Source organism: Pelophylax lessonae (genome assembly GCF_965119305.1).
Source record: "Pelophylax lessonae genome assembly, chromosome: 7".
NCBI classification, from domain to species: domain Eukaryota; kingdom Metazoa; phylum Chordata; class Amphibia; order Anura; family Ranidae; genus Pelophylax; species Pelophylax lessonae.
Window position 1 is genome coordinate 92,310,348 of NC_138774.1, and position 15,125 is coordinate 92,325,472.

General features: G+C 44.4%; 1 protein-coding gene across 1 annotated transcript in view; it reads left to right on the forward strand.

Moving 5' to 3' along the window:
- PPP1R10 (protein phosphatase 1 regulatory subunit 10) overlaps window positions 1-10,540 on the forward strand; it is a 32,215-nt gene extending 21,675 nt beyond the window's left edge. The window contains exons 12-20 of the mRNA XM_082263998.1: window positions 935-1,079; window positions 1,180-1,353; window positions 1,453-1,699; window positions 1,844-1,919; window positions 5,985-6,167; window positions 6,622-6,736; window positions 8,316-8,426; window positions 9,355-9,795; window positions 9,890-10,540. Of these exons, the coding sequence (XP_082120124.1) occupies window positions 935-1,079; window positions 1,180-1,353; window positions 1,453-1,699; window positions 1,844-1,919; window positions 5,985-6,167; window positions 6,622-6,736; window positions 8,316-8,426; window positions 9,355-9,795; window positions 9,890-9,999 (1,602 nt within the window). The 3' untranslated portion in view covers window positions 10,000-10,540. The remainder of the gene's footprint in view (window positions 1-934; window positions 1,080-1,179; window positions 1,354-1,452; window positions 1,700-1,843; window positions 1,920-5,984; window positions 6,168-6,621; window positions 6,737-8,315; window positions 8,427-9,354; window positions 9,796-9,889) is intronic.
- The last annotated feature ends 4,585 nt before the right edge of the window (window positions 10,541-15,125 follow it).

Genomic DNA, 15,125 nt, shown 5'->3' on the forward strand with positions numbered 1-15,125 from the left:
CATTCTCCACAGCTTCTCCAGACCCTTTCATGTCTGTCACATGTGCTCAGGGTGAACCTGCTCTCATCTGTGAAAAATGCAGGGCGCCAGTGGCAGACCTGCTAGTTCTGATGTTCAATGGCAAATGCAAATCGAGCTCCATGGTGCTGGGCAGTGAGCACAAGGCCCACTAGAGGACGTCGGGCCCTCAAGCCACCCTCATTAAGTCTGTTTCTGATTGTTTGGTCTTAGACATTCACACCAGTGGCCTGCTGGAGGTCATTTTATAGGGCTTTGGCAGTGCTCATTCTGTTCCTCCTTGCATAAACGGGCAGATACCGGCCCTGCTGATGGGTTAGCTCCTGTCCAGCTCCCCTAGAGTAACTGCCTGCCTCCTGGAATCTCCTCCATGCTCTTGAGACTGTGGTGGGAGACAAAGCAATTTTTCTGGCAATGGCACGTATTGATGTGCCATCCTGGAGGAGTTTGACTGCCTGTACAACCTCTATAGGGTCCAGGTATCTCCTCATGCTACCAGTAGTGACACTGACCCTAGTCAAATGCAAAACTAGTGAAAAACCGAAAAGATGAGTTGGGGGGGGGGGGGGATGTCAGTGGCCTCCACCTGTAAAACCATTCCTGTTTTGGAGGTTGTCTCATTGTTGCCCATCTAGTGCACCTGTTATTTTCATTAACACTAAAGCAGCTTAAACTGATTAACCCTCTCTTCTACTTAACTGACCAGATCAATATCCCAGAAGTTTATTTGACTTAATGCTATACTCTGGTTAAACTGTGTTCCTTTTAATCTTTTTTTTTTTTTTGAGCAGTATATTAACATAATTTCTACTATTGGTCATCTGGGAAATTTAATTCTATAAATACAGATTGTGTTAAAAGTATGATGTTGTAATTGCCCTACAGAGACCTAAAACCACATGTTTTATGTATGTAGCCCAGTCCATTTGACAGCAAGCCCCAGGGTGATGTACCAGCACTCGCCAAGCCCTCCTCTCCTGAACCAGAGCCCCTAGCTGAAGCAATGGAAGTGGAACGACCCGGGACTCCAGTTCCTGTTGAACTCCCTGAGCCTATGGACAGTAAGTCATCATTCTATACTCTTCCAAGCTTTAACCATTCCTGTTCTTTCTCTTTCTGCATATATTTCCCATATGGCTAATTTGCCTTCCCTTTTTACAGCATCCGTATCTACATCTGCACCTGCCCCTGCCCCTGCCCCATCAGAAGTGAAACCTGCTGAGACAGAAGTTCCCCAACTTACTAAAAAAGGAAAGAAGAGGAAAACGGTTAGCTGGCCAGAAGAGAGTAAACTTCGGGAGTACTTCTACTTTGAGTTAGATGAAACCGAGAGAGGTACGATGAATATCATATCTCTGACATTATATCGTTTGAATCCACATGGCTCTGTACAGCTTTGTACTTACCAGTCTTTCCTTGTATGCCTACTTACAGTTAATGTAAACAAGATTAAGGACTTTGGTGAAGCTGCTAAGAGAGAGATGATGAAGGATCGTCAGGCGTTCCAAAACGCACGCCGCCTTAGTCACGACACAATGGAGGAAGTAATTCCTTGGGTCCATCCACGGCCACTGTTGTTCCTGGGTGCACTTATACATACTGGAAGCAACAGCACAGAAAAGCACACCCAAGCTGAGCGGGAGATGGGCATCCTGCAAGAAATTTTTCTTTCAAAGGAAAGGTAAGAATGCACATTGAGCACTGTACAACAAATTTCACATAAGCTTATTTTTGTTTAACAGCATGGTATGTACACAAGCTTTAAAGTTGTAATTTATTTTATTCAGACTGCCAAGTTTAAATGTTCTTTTATTACTCCCTGCAGTGTTCCTGACACTCCACATGAACCGGATCCTGAGCCTTATGAACCAGTGCCTCCAAAGCTCATACCACTGGATGAGGTAAGTTTTTATAAGACACTACTTCAAGTCACAATTTTACCTTTAGTCATCCCCCAGCATACAGCCCACCTGAGATAACTTTCCTCTCTTATCCAACGATAATTTTCTGCAACAAAGTCCTGGTCATCTCCTCGTTTATACTATCAGTGTACTTGGTTTGTGATGCATCAGCTCTGGCTCCGTTGTGTAATTGAGCACTCGACAATGGCTATGAATTCCCAGAGCTGTAACATAACCCATAAGCTCCTGGTTCAGCCATTGTCAATGCTTTTTCCTCTCCCCTGCAGTAGCTGCTCACTGACAGAGCCAAAGCTGATCGGACCAGATTGTTTTTTACAAAAATTTGGTTAACCTTTTTTCCATTTTAATTTCCCTCTGAGTGCAGCCTATCAGTTTAAAAATATACCACCTTTTTGATCCAGTGATCTTCACTATGCAGTCGTGCCTAGCATCACAGGGCCTTGTCTTTGAAGATGTACATGTTGGATCTTCCTTGTAGCATGCATGAATGCCACAGCCCTATGTATTTATGGATAAGCCATACCTATGATGGCCCTAGTGGGCCAGCAGAGTATGGCTTGCCTATAGATGTAAGGCCTGTTTTCAATGGAAAGGCTGTGTAGGGCCACACAGAGAAGATCACTGTATTTGAGGTACTCCGTTGATTGGAGTGTGGGGTGGGGGAGTGTTTAGAGGACATTAATAATAAGTTACGATTTTCACGTCAAAATTTTGTCAGCTGGATAGCATATTTTGTAACTTAAAAAAATAGGATTTCTCTTTCGTTCATTGACGGACACAGCTCCTTCATAACCATTGGGTTATACTGCCCTCTACAGGAGTAGGACACAAGGCAGAAAATAATTCTGGCTACACCCATGGGCAGTCTCGGGGGGGGGGGGGGGGGTATACTCCCTCTCACTTTTTTTCTGCCTAGTGAGGATTAAGGACCTATTTCCTTGCTGGGATCTTTGTTCCTGGCAACATTTTTTTAGATAGAAAATTTCTTTCCTCCTGGATTTTTCAACTGCTGAACTTGGCAACTGCCTGGATAATCTAGATCCAGTGGTCACTCTAGTCTGGCCAGCGAGCACGCGCAGACCTGAGCTCTGTGCTAGGTTGGCCACAACATAGCCCCACTGGACAGGGGTTGGCCTGCGAGTTAAACGCCTCACCAAGTCGCATACAACCGGGTCTCGGCCCGAGTCGTAGCATTCCACCTGGCTGACAGCCCCTCCCCCCATTTCGATGGAGAGGGGTTCTGTCTGGAGCAGTTCCTGGTATGGTGAGCAGCTGCCCCCCCCCCCCCCTCCCCGTGGAGGGTTTTGGTGTGGACGTTGGCCACTCCTTGGGATGGTCAGACCCCTGGGTTCCCCTACTTCCTGCAGGCATCCTCCTCCTGGCCAAGTCCCTCATTCTGCCCCCCCCTCCATGCTGGGGCTGTTTGGGTCCTGGTATGGTGGTAGGGTGCTAACTGGCGAGGGCGCCCGGGTGGGGGGTGCGCTGCTGGCGACCGGACGATCGACCGTGGGGGGGGGGGGTGTACCTGGTGAGGGGGCCCCCGTCCTGCCTGGATCTGTCCTTGAGGCCTGGGCTCCCTCCAGGGTCCCTATAAGCCTTGTGGTGCTACGCAGGGCCACCATTTTGTTGTAGCCTGTGTTTCTATACATGCGGCCATGTATGTGTAGTCCGGCGGTCATTTTGTTGTGGTTTGCCATTGAAAATAGCGGCGGAAATGACAGTGGAGCCCTGTGGAAAACGATTTCAGCGGTGGGAGCCCCTCCTCATCCCCTGGTATTGACTCCTGGGTCATTTTACTTCCTGATCGCCACACGTGTAGTGTAGATTTCCCTAGTGGCTGCAGGTGCCCGTTTCTGTAGGTGGGGAGTCTGGTGGTGTCTTCTCCCTTTCTGCTAAGGACCACTTTGTGCCTGGCGACCATTTGGTGCTGCCAGCGTGGTAGGGGGTTGTCCCTTAGCAGTTTTTTACACTCTTTGTGGGGTCCCCCTGGTGACTCATGAAGTCTTTGGTGCGTGTTTCCCCGCCTGACCCCCTCTCTAAGGCTGCGGGGCCCAACCATCCATGCACTGACAGCGGTCTTGCAGTCCCTTTTTGTCCCGGTTGAAGGTGGCTCATGGGCGACGTACTAGCAAAAAGTGTGCATCCCCCAAATCCCTTTTTTGTCTCATTAGATCCTGGATCTGATGCGGACGTGGCTCACCCTGCTGGGTCTGCAACCACGCGCCTGCAATCCTCTGATAGTGAGAGCGATTCCACCACCTCTGCCTCCCGTGCATGAAAAGGCGCTGGTGGATGCACTGAATGTATCTGTGTGTGAGACCCTAAAGATGGGAGGACGTAGCTGAAGCTGCGAGGGAGGCGCGGTGTCCTTTGGCACCCTCAAGCCATCCAAAGCGGCAAAAGTGTTTGTTTCCTTTCCCTGCCTATTTTGACAGAATTGTCGCTAAAGGGTGGGGGCAGCCCAAGCGTCCCCGTGGGGTCCCGAAGTGCTTTACTAGGTGTTACCCCATGAGGGATCCTTTCTTAAGAAGTGGACTGTGCCAACGGTGTTGGGCCCTCCGGTTTCCAGATTAAACAAGGCAACCATAATTTCGGTTGAAGAGTGCTGGTTCGGCAATGAGGCCGATATTCACCATTGCCTTAGTGTCCCAAACTCTGACCGAGTGGGCTAAGCTCCTACACCATGACCTGGAGGGGTTGAACAGAAATTGGCCTTGAGTACCATCAAGGGCTAGGTGTCGGCTTTGGTGGTCTTTTTCCAACGACCTTTGACCACACACTCTCTGGTGCGTACCTTTCTTCAGGATGTCTGGCATTTGGTTCCTCCAGTGCAGGCTCCGCTGCCGCCTCGGGATCTTAATTTGGTGTTTTTAGCTCTACAGAAGCCTCCCTTTGAAAATATTTGGGAGATTCCCCGGCTTACGCTGTCCCAGAAGGTGGCCTTTTTAGTGGCTATCACCTTTGTGTGCAGGGTGTCGGAACTGGTGGCTTTAGCCTGTCGTTCACCTTACCTGGTTTTTCACAGGGATGAGGAGGTTAGTCTGTCCATCATTCCTTCCTAAGGTGGTCTCTGACTTTCATTTGAATAAAGACATTGTGTTGCCTTCCCTGTGTTCCAGGCCTAAACATCCGAAGGAAATTGCCTTGCATGCCTTTGATGTGGTCTGGGCAATTTGGGTGTACCTGGCAGCTACAGAGTCTTTCAGAATATCAGACTCTTTGTGCTCACGGATGGACCTCAAAAAGGGCTGCGACCATTTTACAGATCGATCAGACAGACGGTGGTTCAGGCCTATTCCATCAGGGGTCAGGTTCCTTCTTTCCCTGTCAAGGCGCACTATACTAGGGCGCTTAGTGCCTCCTTGGCTTTCCATCATCAGACGTCAATGACGCAGGTTTGCAAGGCGCACGCTTTTACTAAGTTTTATAAAGTGGCTGTGATTGCATCTGCGGATGCTTCTTTTGGCCGCAAGGTTTTGCAGGCTGCTGTTTAAGAGGACCTGATCCTCTTTGAGGGTGTTGTTTTTTTCAGGTGGGCTTCAGTTGTTTGGTTAAGCTCCTGTTGCCTGGTTGGCTAATGTTTAGCCTTGAATTTTTTTGTTGTTCCCATCCCCACCCTTCATGTTTAACACTGCTTTGGGACGTCCCAATGGTTATAAATATTGGGAGCTGTGTCTGTCAATGAAGCAAAGAGGAAATTGCATTTTTGACTTACCGTAAAATCCATTTCTCTGATGTTCATTGACGGACGCAGCACCCACCCCTCTGTGGAGTTATAATTCTCTTGACACTGCTTGTAACAAAACTGAGTGGCTATAGCAGAGATACCCCTGGGACTGCCCATGGGTGTAGCCAGAATTATTTTCTGCCTGTAGGGAGCGGTATAAACCAATGGTTATGAATATCAGGAGCTGTGTCTGTTAATGAACATCAGAGAAATAGATTTTATGGTAAGTCAAAAACTCAATTTTCACATTATTTAAGACTCCAATATGAAAAAGTACTTTTTATTACAAACGGCTCATGTTTTCTTTCTTTCATTAGGATTGTTCCATGGATGATAGTCCCTATATTGAATCAATGGACCAAAATGGAGGGTCTCCGGACCTGTCATCTGGTGCTAAGCTGCCTCCTGTACTTGCTAACCTAATGGGCAGTGTGGGAAATCCAAAGTCACAAACAAGCCCGCTGCCAGGCACCATGCAAGAGATCCTTACTTCCATCATGGTGAGCAGATTTGCATATTGTGCACCATGTTTAAAGCATGGTCTATCTTACTGTGAGGAATAATGTGAATAATACTGACAGTGTTTCCATTTAGTAACTCATGAAAACCTCTGAGTACTGCATTCGGCTCAATTGCTAATTGATAAGTAGAGGTTAAAAGCGTCTTAACTGATTTTAATAAGCTATAACAGTAATTGCCATAATGAGTCTCCTGTAGCATCTGAGACTTAAAGTGGTTATAAACCCACTTTAATGCCTATAGGTAAGCCTATATTAAGGCTTACCTATAGGTGCTATAAATATCTCCTAAACTTGCACCTATTTAGGAGATAATTACAGTGCATGCAGCCGATGACGTCATCGGCTGCATGCACTGTAAATATCTAACACTATAAGCGTTAGTTTTTGCATTCTGCTATTTGTATTTCTCACTTTCCAAAATGTTATGTTGCAGGGAGCCCAGGGTAATGCTAAACCAGAAGATCTGATGAAGCAGCCAGACTTCTCAGATAAGATCAAGCAGCTTCTTGGCTCACTGCAGAACCAGAGTCAGGCCACACCAGCACCAGGTAAGTGTGTGTGTGTGTGTGTGTGTGTGTTTTTTTTTTTTTTTTTTTTTTTTGTGGTCTTAAAGTTTTATTTTGTAAGCTACAATTCTTCCTGCTAAGCAGAAGCAACTGGCCAATGTGTAAATAAATATTATTTCTCCTTGCTGCTTACTGCATAAACAGCAGTTTTTGTTTTTTTATTACCTGTTGATCCTGTAAAAGGCCAAGCTATCCAGCTGGGATAATCCATATAACCCTTAAAGGGGAGGGTGGGCTGTAAGTGGATTTTATTACTTTAATGCCATTTTTGTAAATCCATGTGCATTTAAGTGCACGTTAAAACACGCCCCGTTTTTAAAAATCTCTTGCTTTCGAAGCTGCTTTTATAAAGTACTTCTCATCATCCTGCTTAGATGGCAGTCAGCTCTTTCATTCTCAAAGCACTAAGCTCAGCCCCTGCAGCAAGAGAGCAGACTGCGGATGTATGGGAAAGCTGAATTCTCGTTCTTTGGGTGCTGAGGCCACACATCCAACAGTCAGACATCCAATTAGAAAAAAATCTTGTGCTAAGCTCAAAGTACTACAATAAAAGTTGGACTGCTGCAACCCAGACATTGGGCCAACAGCACATCTTTAGAAAAAAATAAAGTGGCCTGTCCCTTTAGATCTTATAACAATTGATCAAATTAATCCAAAGTTAAAAATCTGAGAATCTCTTAATGTAAAACACTATACATAATGTAGTGCAGATTAAACATGGTATGAAACACACCTATTGCAGAAACACATTATTGCAAATCAAGCAATTATTGTGCAAGAAAAATGAAGATGCAAAACTAATAGAGGATAAAGTCTCTAGATGGAAAAAAGGCCTTTTAAGTTGACTGGTGACATAAGTGATCAGTGCTGAAGACCATCTCTAAAAGTGCGGAAGTGCCTAAGGTGCTGCTTGAGAGAAAAGTGCCCGCTAATCGATGTTGATCCCAAGTTATAGGGATCAAAAACGCATGTAATGCATCAACAGTTGAGGAGCTCTCACACAAAGCCAAATCGTGAGGACCTGCTCCTTTTTAGTGGATTAAGATAGGTGGTTGAAATCGTCGCTCATATCCTAATAAAACGCTTTCCATAAGGTCACACATGGACGACAAGCAGGGAGAATTCATATTGCAGTAAAGCCAAATATATGATTTTATTTATAAATGCACTCATAATTGGGTAGTTAAACCGCATTCGGTATAAACATGTTAGCTGCGGCGTGTCTTTTCCCACTGGCAGGCAATTGATGTCACACACACTAAGAGCATTTGTGAGTGATTTCCATTCAGTGGAGCTGTATGTATGGGTCTGACACTTCCTTAGTCACGGCCCGTTTAAATTAATGACTGCTGACCTTGCACACAACCCTCCAATCCCAGAGGAAGCCATTTTTTGGGAAATGCATCTGGGGGAGTGTGTGTAACATCATTGTGTCTTGGTGGGACGAGAGATGTTGAGAACCTTATTTATTTAATGGGAGTTTTTGTACGTGGTGTTTAGCTATAAAGATCTCTCTCAGGTTTTTAGTCTAATAAAAATCATTTTCTCATCCCTTTCCTAGCAGGACCCATGTCTACCTCCAGTGGCTTTCCACCACCTACACCTAAGAACCCACCACAGCAGCTGCCTCCTCAACATTACCCACCACCCGGGCCTGGTGGGCCATTCCCTGGTAATTTTATTTTTGTCTGGGTTTGTCATAAATGTTTCTTTGGAGATTGTAAGAAAATCTGTCATGGTTTGCAATGCTTATTAAATAATTGTACAACAAATTATTTGTGTGCATTGGGTGCACATTGAAGAAAGGCTTTCCAAACTTGCCAACCGCAATATGTACTGTATATATGCGTTGAGGTTTGCAAGTGGTTTACAAGGATTCTGGCTATAAGCCATAACTCTGTTTTTTGTTTTTTTACAGCCAGCGGCTGGCTTTATTGTTAGTGTTCCGAGCAGGTCGTGAGCCGCTGGAACGCTTTCAGAAGTGGCGGGAGGTGACATCACCCCCTCCGCTTGCAGGTGTTTCTCGGGGCTTACTGTTTCCGCCGGTTCGCTTGACCAATGATCCGATGGTGCTGCTGGCTGGTCACACAGACGATCAAAGAGAAGATCCACTTTGATCGCCTCTATGGCCTAGGAGAACTGAGGCAATGTCATGACGTCCCTTATGGTCCAGGCTAGAAGTAACCAAGTTTTGTTTTTTTCTTTTTTAAAGCAATATTAAAAATGTTTTTTTATCTTTCCTTTTAAAGGTAAAGGAGAGATTTGGGGGTCTTTTTGACACCAGATTTCTCCATAGAGGACCGGTCACCCTTATTTCAATTACAAGGAATACGTTTAAAAAAAAAAAAAAAAATGAAAGGGACAGTGTAAAATGAAAAACTAAAATATATTTTAAAAAAATCCCTGCGGTTAAAAAATGCAGCTGATTTGCGTATATGTAAACCGAGCCTAAAGCTCTGCACAAAATTGTTAGCGCAATATGCAATCTTGTTGCCTAGATCTGTCATGCCAGTCCTTTAAATACTGAAGAAATGCTTGTTGACAAATGCATGCAGTAAATCTAAAAACAGAAGCTTAACATGTTTTTTTTTTATTTGTAGGTCCACATGGACCTCCTGGTGGTCCACGAATGATGGGTCCACCTCCTCCACAACATGAAGGTTATTGGGAACCACCACTGACTGACATTAGAGGTGAACACCACGAGCCCATGGTGGGCAGAGGAGGCGGAATGAGGGGGGATAGAGGACATCCTCCCCCATTTCACAGGAACAGAGGAGGCAGAGGCGGCGACCCAGGATTCCGAGGGCGAGGTGGAAGGGGAGGAGACCGGGGACTTCCTGGACATGGACGAGATGGTCCACACAGTATGGGACATGGTGGAGAACATAGGGGTTACCATGGAGAACACAGAGGCCATGGAGAACACAGAGGCCATGGAGAACACAGAGGCCATGGAGAACACAGAGGCCATGGAGAACACAGAGGCCATGGAGAACACAGAGGCCATGGAGGAGAACAGGGACATGGTCAAGGCGGAGGTAATTATATTAGGATCAAAAATATTAGATTATGAAATAGACTTTAAAAACAAAAATCTATGTCACGGTTTACAAATATCTGTTTCTTTTTCAGATATGTCCTTTCGACCAGTATGTCGACATTTCAGGTACAAGGGTAACTGTCGATATGAAAATGATTGTGCCTTCTACCACCCAGGCATTAATGGACCGCCTCTACCTTAAAAACTGACTAAATCAGTGTTTTCCTGCAAAACGAACAAATTGAACTTTATTACGTTATGGCTTCTGTGAGGCCTACATTTTTCCTTCAGTATACTTTGTTACTTGAAAAAGTCAGTCTCTCCTCCACTCCTTGCTGGTAGACCTTAAAAAACCACTGATGAAGATGAGACCATTTGACTTTTTCTAGTTCTTTTTTCCTGCACCTTTCTCAGTGTTTGTCATCCCAGCGTTCATTACCTTCTGACATGCCGATAACACTAAATACATGGCTCGGAGGTGGCTTATCCATAGCTGACTCAGCTTCTTTCTTCAGTGCAACTTCAAAGAAAAACCTGCAAAGACTTACAAGTATTAACACTGACTGCTGACTTTACACTAAAATGGGAACATTTTTCCAAAATATGCACTGGTGGTGTACTAGACCAGCACTGAAAATCTCTGATCTGTGTTTATACTTTTTTAATATATATATAAAATATGTATGTTTACCATTGAGCAGTTATGAGCTATGTTCATCAGTTGTGATGAGCTAGGGTTCAAGGTTAGGTTCAGTCGGAACCTAGCTGTCATTGCTGGACCAATGATCTGCGGGCAGGAGATTTTCCACCCTGCGTCTGACATGCACAAAGAGCTGCAGGGATGCTCATGACATTGTTGACCCAATATAGGTTCATGGCCATATTAGGTCGATGTCATTGACCTAATGTGGTCATATTAGGTTAATTAAATCTGAAGCATCCCTGCCCAGCAGCTGCATGTATACAAAAGGGGCCCTGCCATGCTTGTTGCATCATTGACCTACTTTGGCCCACAGCTCATCCCTATTCAACAATATACAGCAGGCAAAATAAGTATGGATCATGTCACCATTTTTCTAGGTAAATATATTTCTAAAGGTGCTATTGACATGAAATTTTCACCACATGTCGGTACAACCCATGCAATCCTTACATACAAAGAAACCAAAGAAATACGTTCAGTAGTTAAATTAGGTGTACTAAAATGGAATGACGCAGGGAAAAAGTATTGAACACACCAATTGAAATGTATTTATTTTGTGCAAAATCCTTTATTGGTAATGACAGCTTCAAGACACCTCCTGTATGGCGAAAATAGTCATATTCATTGCTTTGTGTGGAAGAATGGGCCAAAATCACACCTAACAGTCTTCAAATCTAAAAGGTTCAGTGGGCCCCTTCTATGAACTCTGATCTGTAGTTCTTTCCATAGATTTTCTATTGGATTCAAGTCAGGTAATCGATTGGCTGGGACATTCTAGCAGCTTTATTTTCTTTCTCTAAAACCAATGAGAGTTTCCTTGTCTTTGTGTTTGGGATCATTGTTTTGGCTGAAATGTCCACCTTAGTTTCATCTTCATCATCCTGGAAAATGGCAGATGATTTTTTTTTATCAAGAATGCCTTGGTACGTTTTTCCATTCATCCCTCCAATGACCTGAAGATTGCCAGTACTGTATGCTGAAAAACATCCCCACACCATTATGATCCCACCCCCAAACTTCACTGTTGGTATGGTGATTTTGGGGTGATGTGCCATTTGACCTCCAAACGTGTGTATTATGGCATCCAAAGAGTACAATTTTGGTCTCATCTGACCACACTATGTTATCCCAGTATTTCACAGGCTTGTCTAAATGTTGTGGAGCAAGCTTTAAACAAGTTTCAACTTGCTTTTTCTTAAGCACTGTAGTCTTGCGTGGTGAGCGTGCATACAAGTCATGGCAATTGAGGGCATCACCTATTGTTTTCTTAGAAACAATTGTACCTGATAATTCCAGGTCTTTCTGAAGCTCTCCACGAGTGGCCCTTAGCTCTTGGACAGCTCTTCTGATAATTATTTTCACTCCTCTATCAGAAATCTTATGAAGAGCTCCTGGTCGTGGCTGGTTTATAGTGAAATTGTTCTTTCCACTTCCGGAAAATAGCCCCAACAGTGTGCACTGGAAATTTAGAAGGTTAGAAATCCTTCTGTAACCAATGCCATCAGTATGTTTTGCAACATTAAGGTTGTGAAGGTCTTGAGAGAGCTCTTTGGTTTTACCAAACATGAAATGTTTCTTGTGTGACACCTTTTTATAGTTCAGACTGAACCAGCTGATATTAATATGCACTGATAAGGAGCAGGGTTGCTTTCTAATTACTGTTTTCAGCTGGTGTTTTGGCTTTCCATGCCTTTTTTGCACCTCCTTTTCTTCATGTGTTCCAATACTTTTTTCCCTGTGTCATTCCATTTAAATTACACAATACTTCGTTTCTGAACTTGTTTTGGTTTCTTTTTTTGTATGGATTGCTTGGGTTGTTACCGACATGGTGAAAATTTTCATGTCAATAGCACCTTTAGAAATATATTTACCTGAAAAAATGGTGACCTGTTCAAAATTAATTTTACACGTTAATATATACTACATTTTCAGTTTTGATACCAGTTTAATACAGTTTTTTGCTCTCACTCCCAAAGTGTATTTAAATACAGTATTAACGGGGGAAACTCTGGCTTTGTCTCATTGGTACCACAAAGTGGGAAGGAGGTTTTGATTTCTGTTCTGGACAATTTGTTTTCTGTGAAAACTGTTTGAGAATATATTGTATCACTTTTAATGTATTTGCTATTTATGGACCCCAAAAAATACCTTTTTGTTTGGGACTTGTTTGTTAATTTTGTAGATGATAAATAAATCCAATGAGAAGGTGATTTATGTTTTGATTATAAGTCTTTTGCTACAATTTCAACAGAAGATACTTTAGAGTTGAGCCCCAAACAAAAACCAGTTACAGTCCCTTGCAGACAGGATGGGCTCCACCAAGCAGATCTGCCTGCTCAGCGAGGAATCTGTCCGCAGCAGAGCAGGTGGATGACAGGTCCATGTCCGCTCCATTATGCAGAGTGGACATGGACACAGCCTGTTCTCTATGGGGCAGTCAGATGGAAACAGACTGCCTGTCCGTTTCCATCCAACTGTCATCTGGTCCACCAGACGGATGGGGAAAAGATTTTAGCAGACTGGTTCGAATGCCCACAGGTGTCAGCAGACACATGTCCGTTGACATCCGCCGCTCCATAGAGCAAATGGATGGTCCGATCGGGTCCGCCTGAAAAACAGACAGGCGAACCGGTCCGTCAGTTCGAAAGGAGCCTAAATCTAAAGATAAAATACGGAACCTGCCAAAGAATTTGTATTTCTGCCTTTTCGCTCCTGAGATTTATACAGCTCTGCCACAGGTGGCTTGGAGAATAGATAGGTCTATTGAACAATACAGCTAGGTCTCCTCCATGCCCTGTCTGATTGGGCAGTGAGTGCTGGTTCACACTTGTGTGCTGCGAATTTGCTGCAAATTCTGTGTGAATTCCGGACCGCATCCAAATCCCACCCCGTTCATGCGAACCACTGCGAGTATGTTAAGTTAATGACACCTCAAAATCAGTTCACAAAACGCAGTGTGGTTTGCGGAATCTGATCGCATGGGTTTGAAAACCCATGCAATCTGATTTTGGTGCAGCCAAAAAAAGGTTCTGCACGATTTTGGTTCAGATTTGGTGCAATTTGAGCTATACAGAATGATGGCTTAAATCGTACTGCTGAAGAATCGCATGTGATTTTAACAGGAATGCGGTGTGATTCCAGTTCAAAATCTCATGCGATCCCTGCACCGATTAGTGTGAGCTGCCACAGAAGTAGCAGACTGATTAACTCACCCTTTTGACACTTTGCTGTCTCATTCAATCAGCCTGTCTGTTGTCTAAACATTGGCACTGCATACCATCTTATTGGTTCCTTGTACTGCTTTTCATTCTCACAATCTGAGCTTTTTTTGTGCAGGGAATTGCAAGAGGGGGATACCACACCAAATTCAGGGACTTAATCCCTTCAAGACTGAGGGTAAAACAAATCCTAATGCCTGAATACAGTTTTGAAGCTTTGACATGTGTTAGTAAAACTGTACAGATCACTGCATCTACTTGGTGTATCCAGCTGGATTATACCTTATTTTTAGGACAAACTGGGCTTTCATTTGGTGGTAAATGGTAATGTGTATCTTTTAACCACTTCAATACAGGGCACTGTATTTGCCCAGGCCAATTTTCAGCTTTTAGCGCTGTTGCATTTTGAATGACAATTGCGCGGTCATGCAACACTGTACCTAAACCAAATTTATGTCCTTTTCCCCCCAAAAATAGAGCTTTCTTTTGGTGGTATTTGATCACCGCAAGGTTTTTTCCTTTTTGCTAAACAAATGAAAAAAAGACCGAAAAGTTTGAAAAGAAAAAAAAGTTTTTTTGTTTATGCTATACAATTTTGGAAAAAAATAATTTTTTTCCGGCACTGATGAGGAGGCACTGAGGGGGCACTAATGGACACTGATAGGCGGCAATAATGGGCACTGGTGGGCGGCACTGATAGACGGCAGTGGTGGGCAGCACTGATGGGGAGGGCACTGGCGGGCAGCACTGATGGAGAGGGCACTGGGGGGGCTCCCTGAGCCCTGATTTCCATCCCTGGTGGCCATAGTAGGCATCCCTGGGGCCATGGGTGGATGGGTGGGCATCCCTGGGGTCATGGGTGGGTATCCCTCGTGGTTCTAGTGGCACCCCCCCCCCCCCCCCCCAAGGGTCTGCACTGGTAATCAACGATCTGATTACCAGTGCAGACACACACCCCCCCCTGTCAGGAGAGCTGCCGATCGGCTTTCCTTTTACTCGTGCCTGTTGGGCACATACTGAGGAAAGCCGATCAATGGCTCTTCCCGTGTACTATGTGACCAGCCGTGATTGGACACGGCTGGTCACATGGTAAAGAGCCTATGTCAGAGCGCATTATTCTGCCGCCGTCATATGACGTCCGGTCAGGATAATGCAACCACTTTCCCAACGTCAATCGCCTATAGGGCGGGCGGGAATTGGTTAAGTATTACTGAACCCAGGACCCTGCATGCACGTTATCTAGTCTCCCACAGTACTCAGAACATGGAAATTTAATAGTTTAATATAAACTGCTAAATACCTTTTCTCATCGGCAGTATATAGCAGTCTTATAACTTCTATCAGTGTCTGGTTAAAGCTTGTAGAAGGTGTTTTCATTCTGCTCTCACTGTCTTATAAGGCTACAGG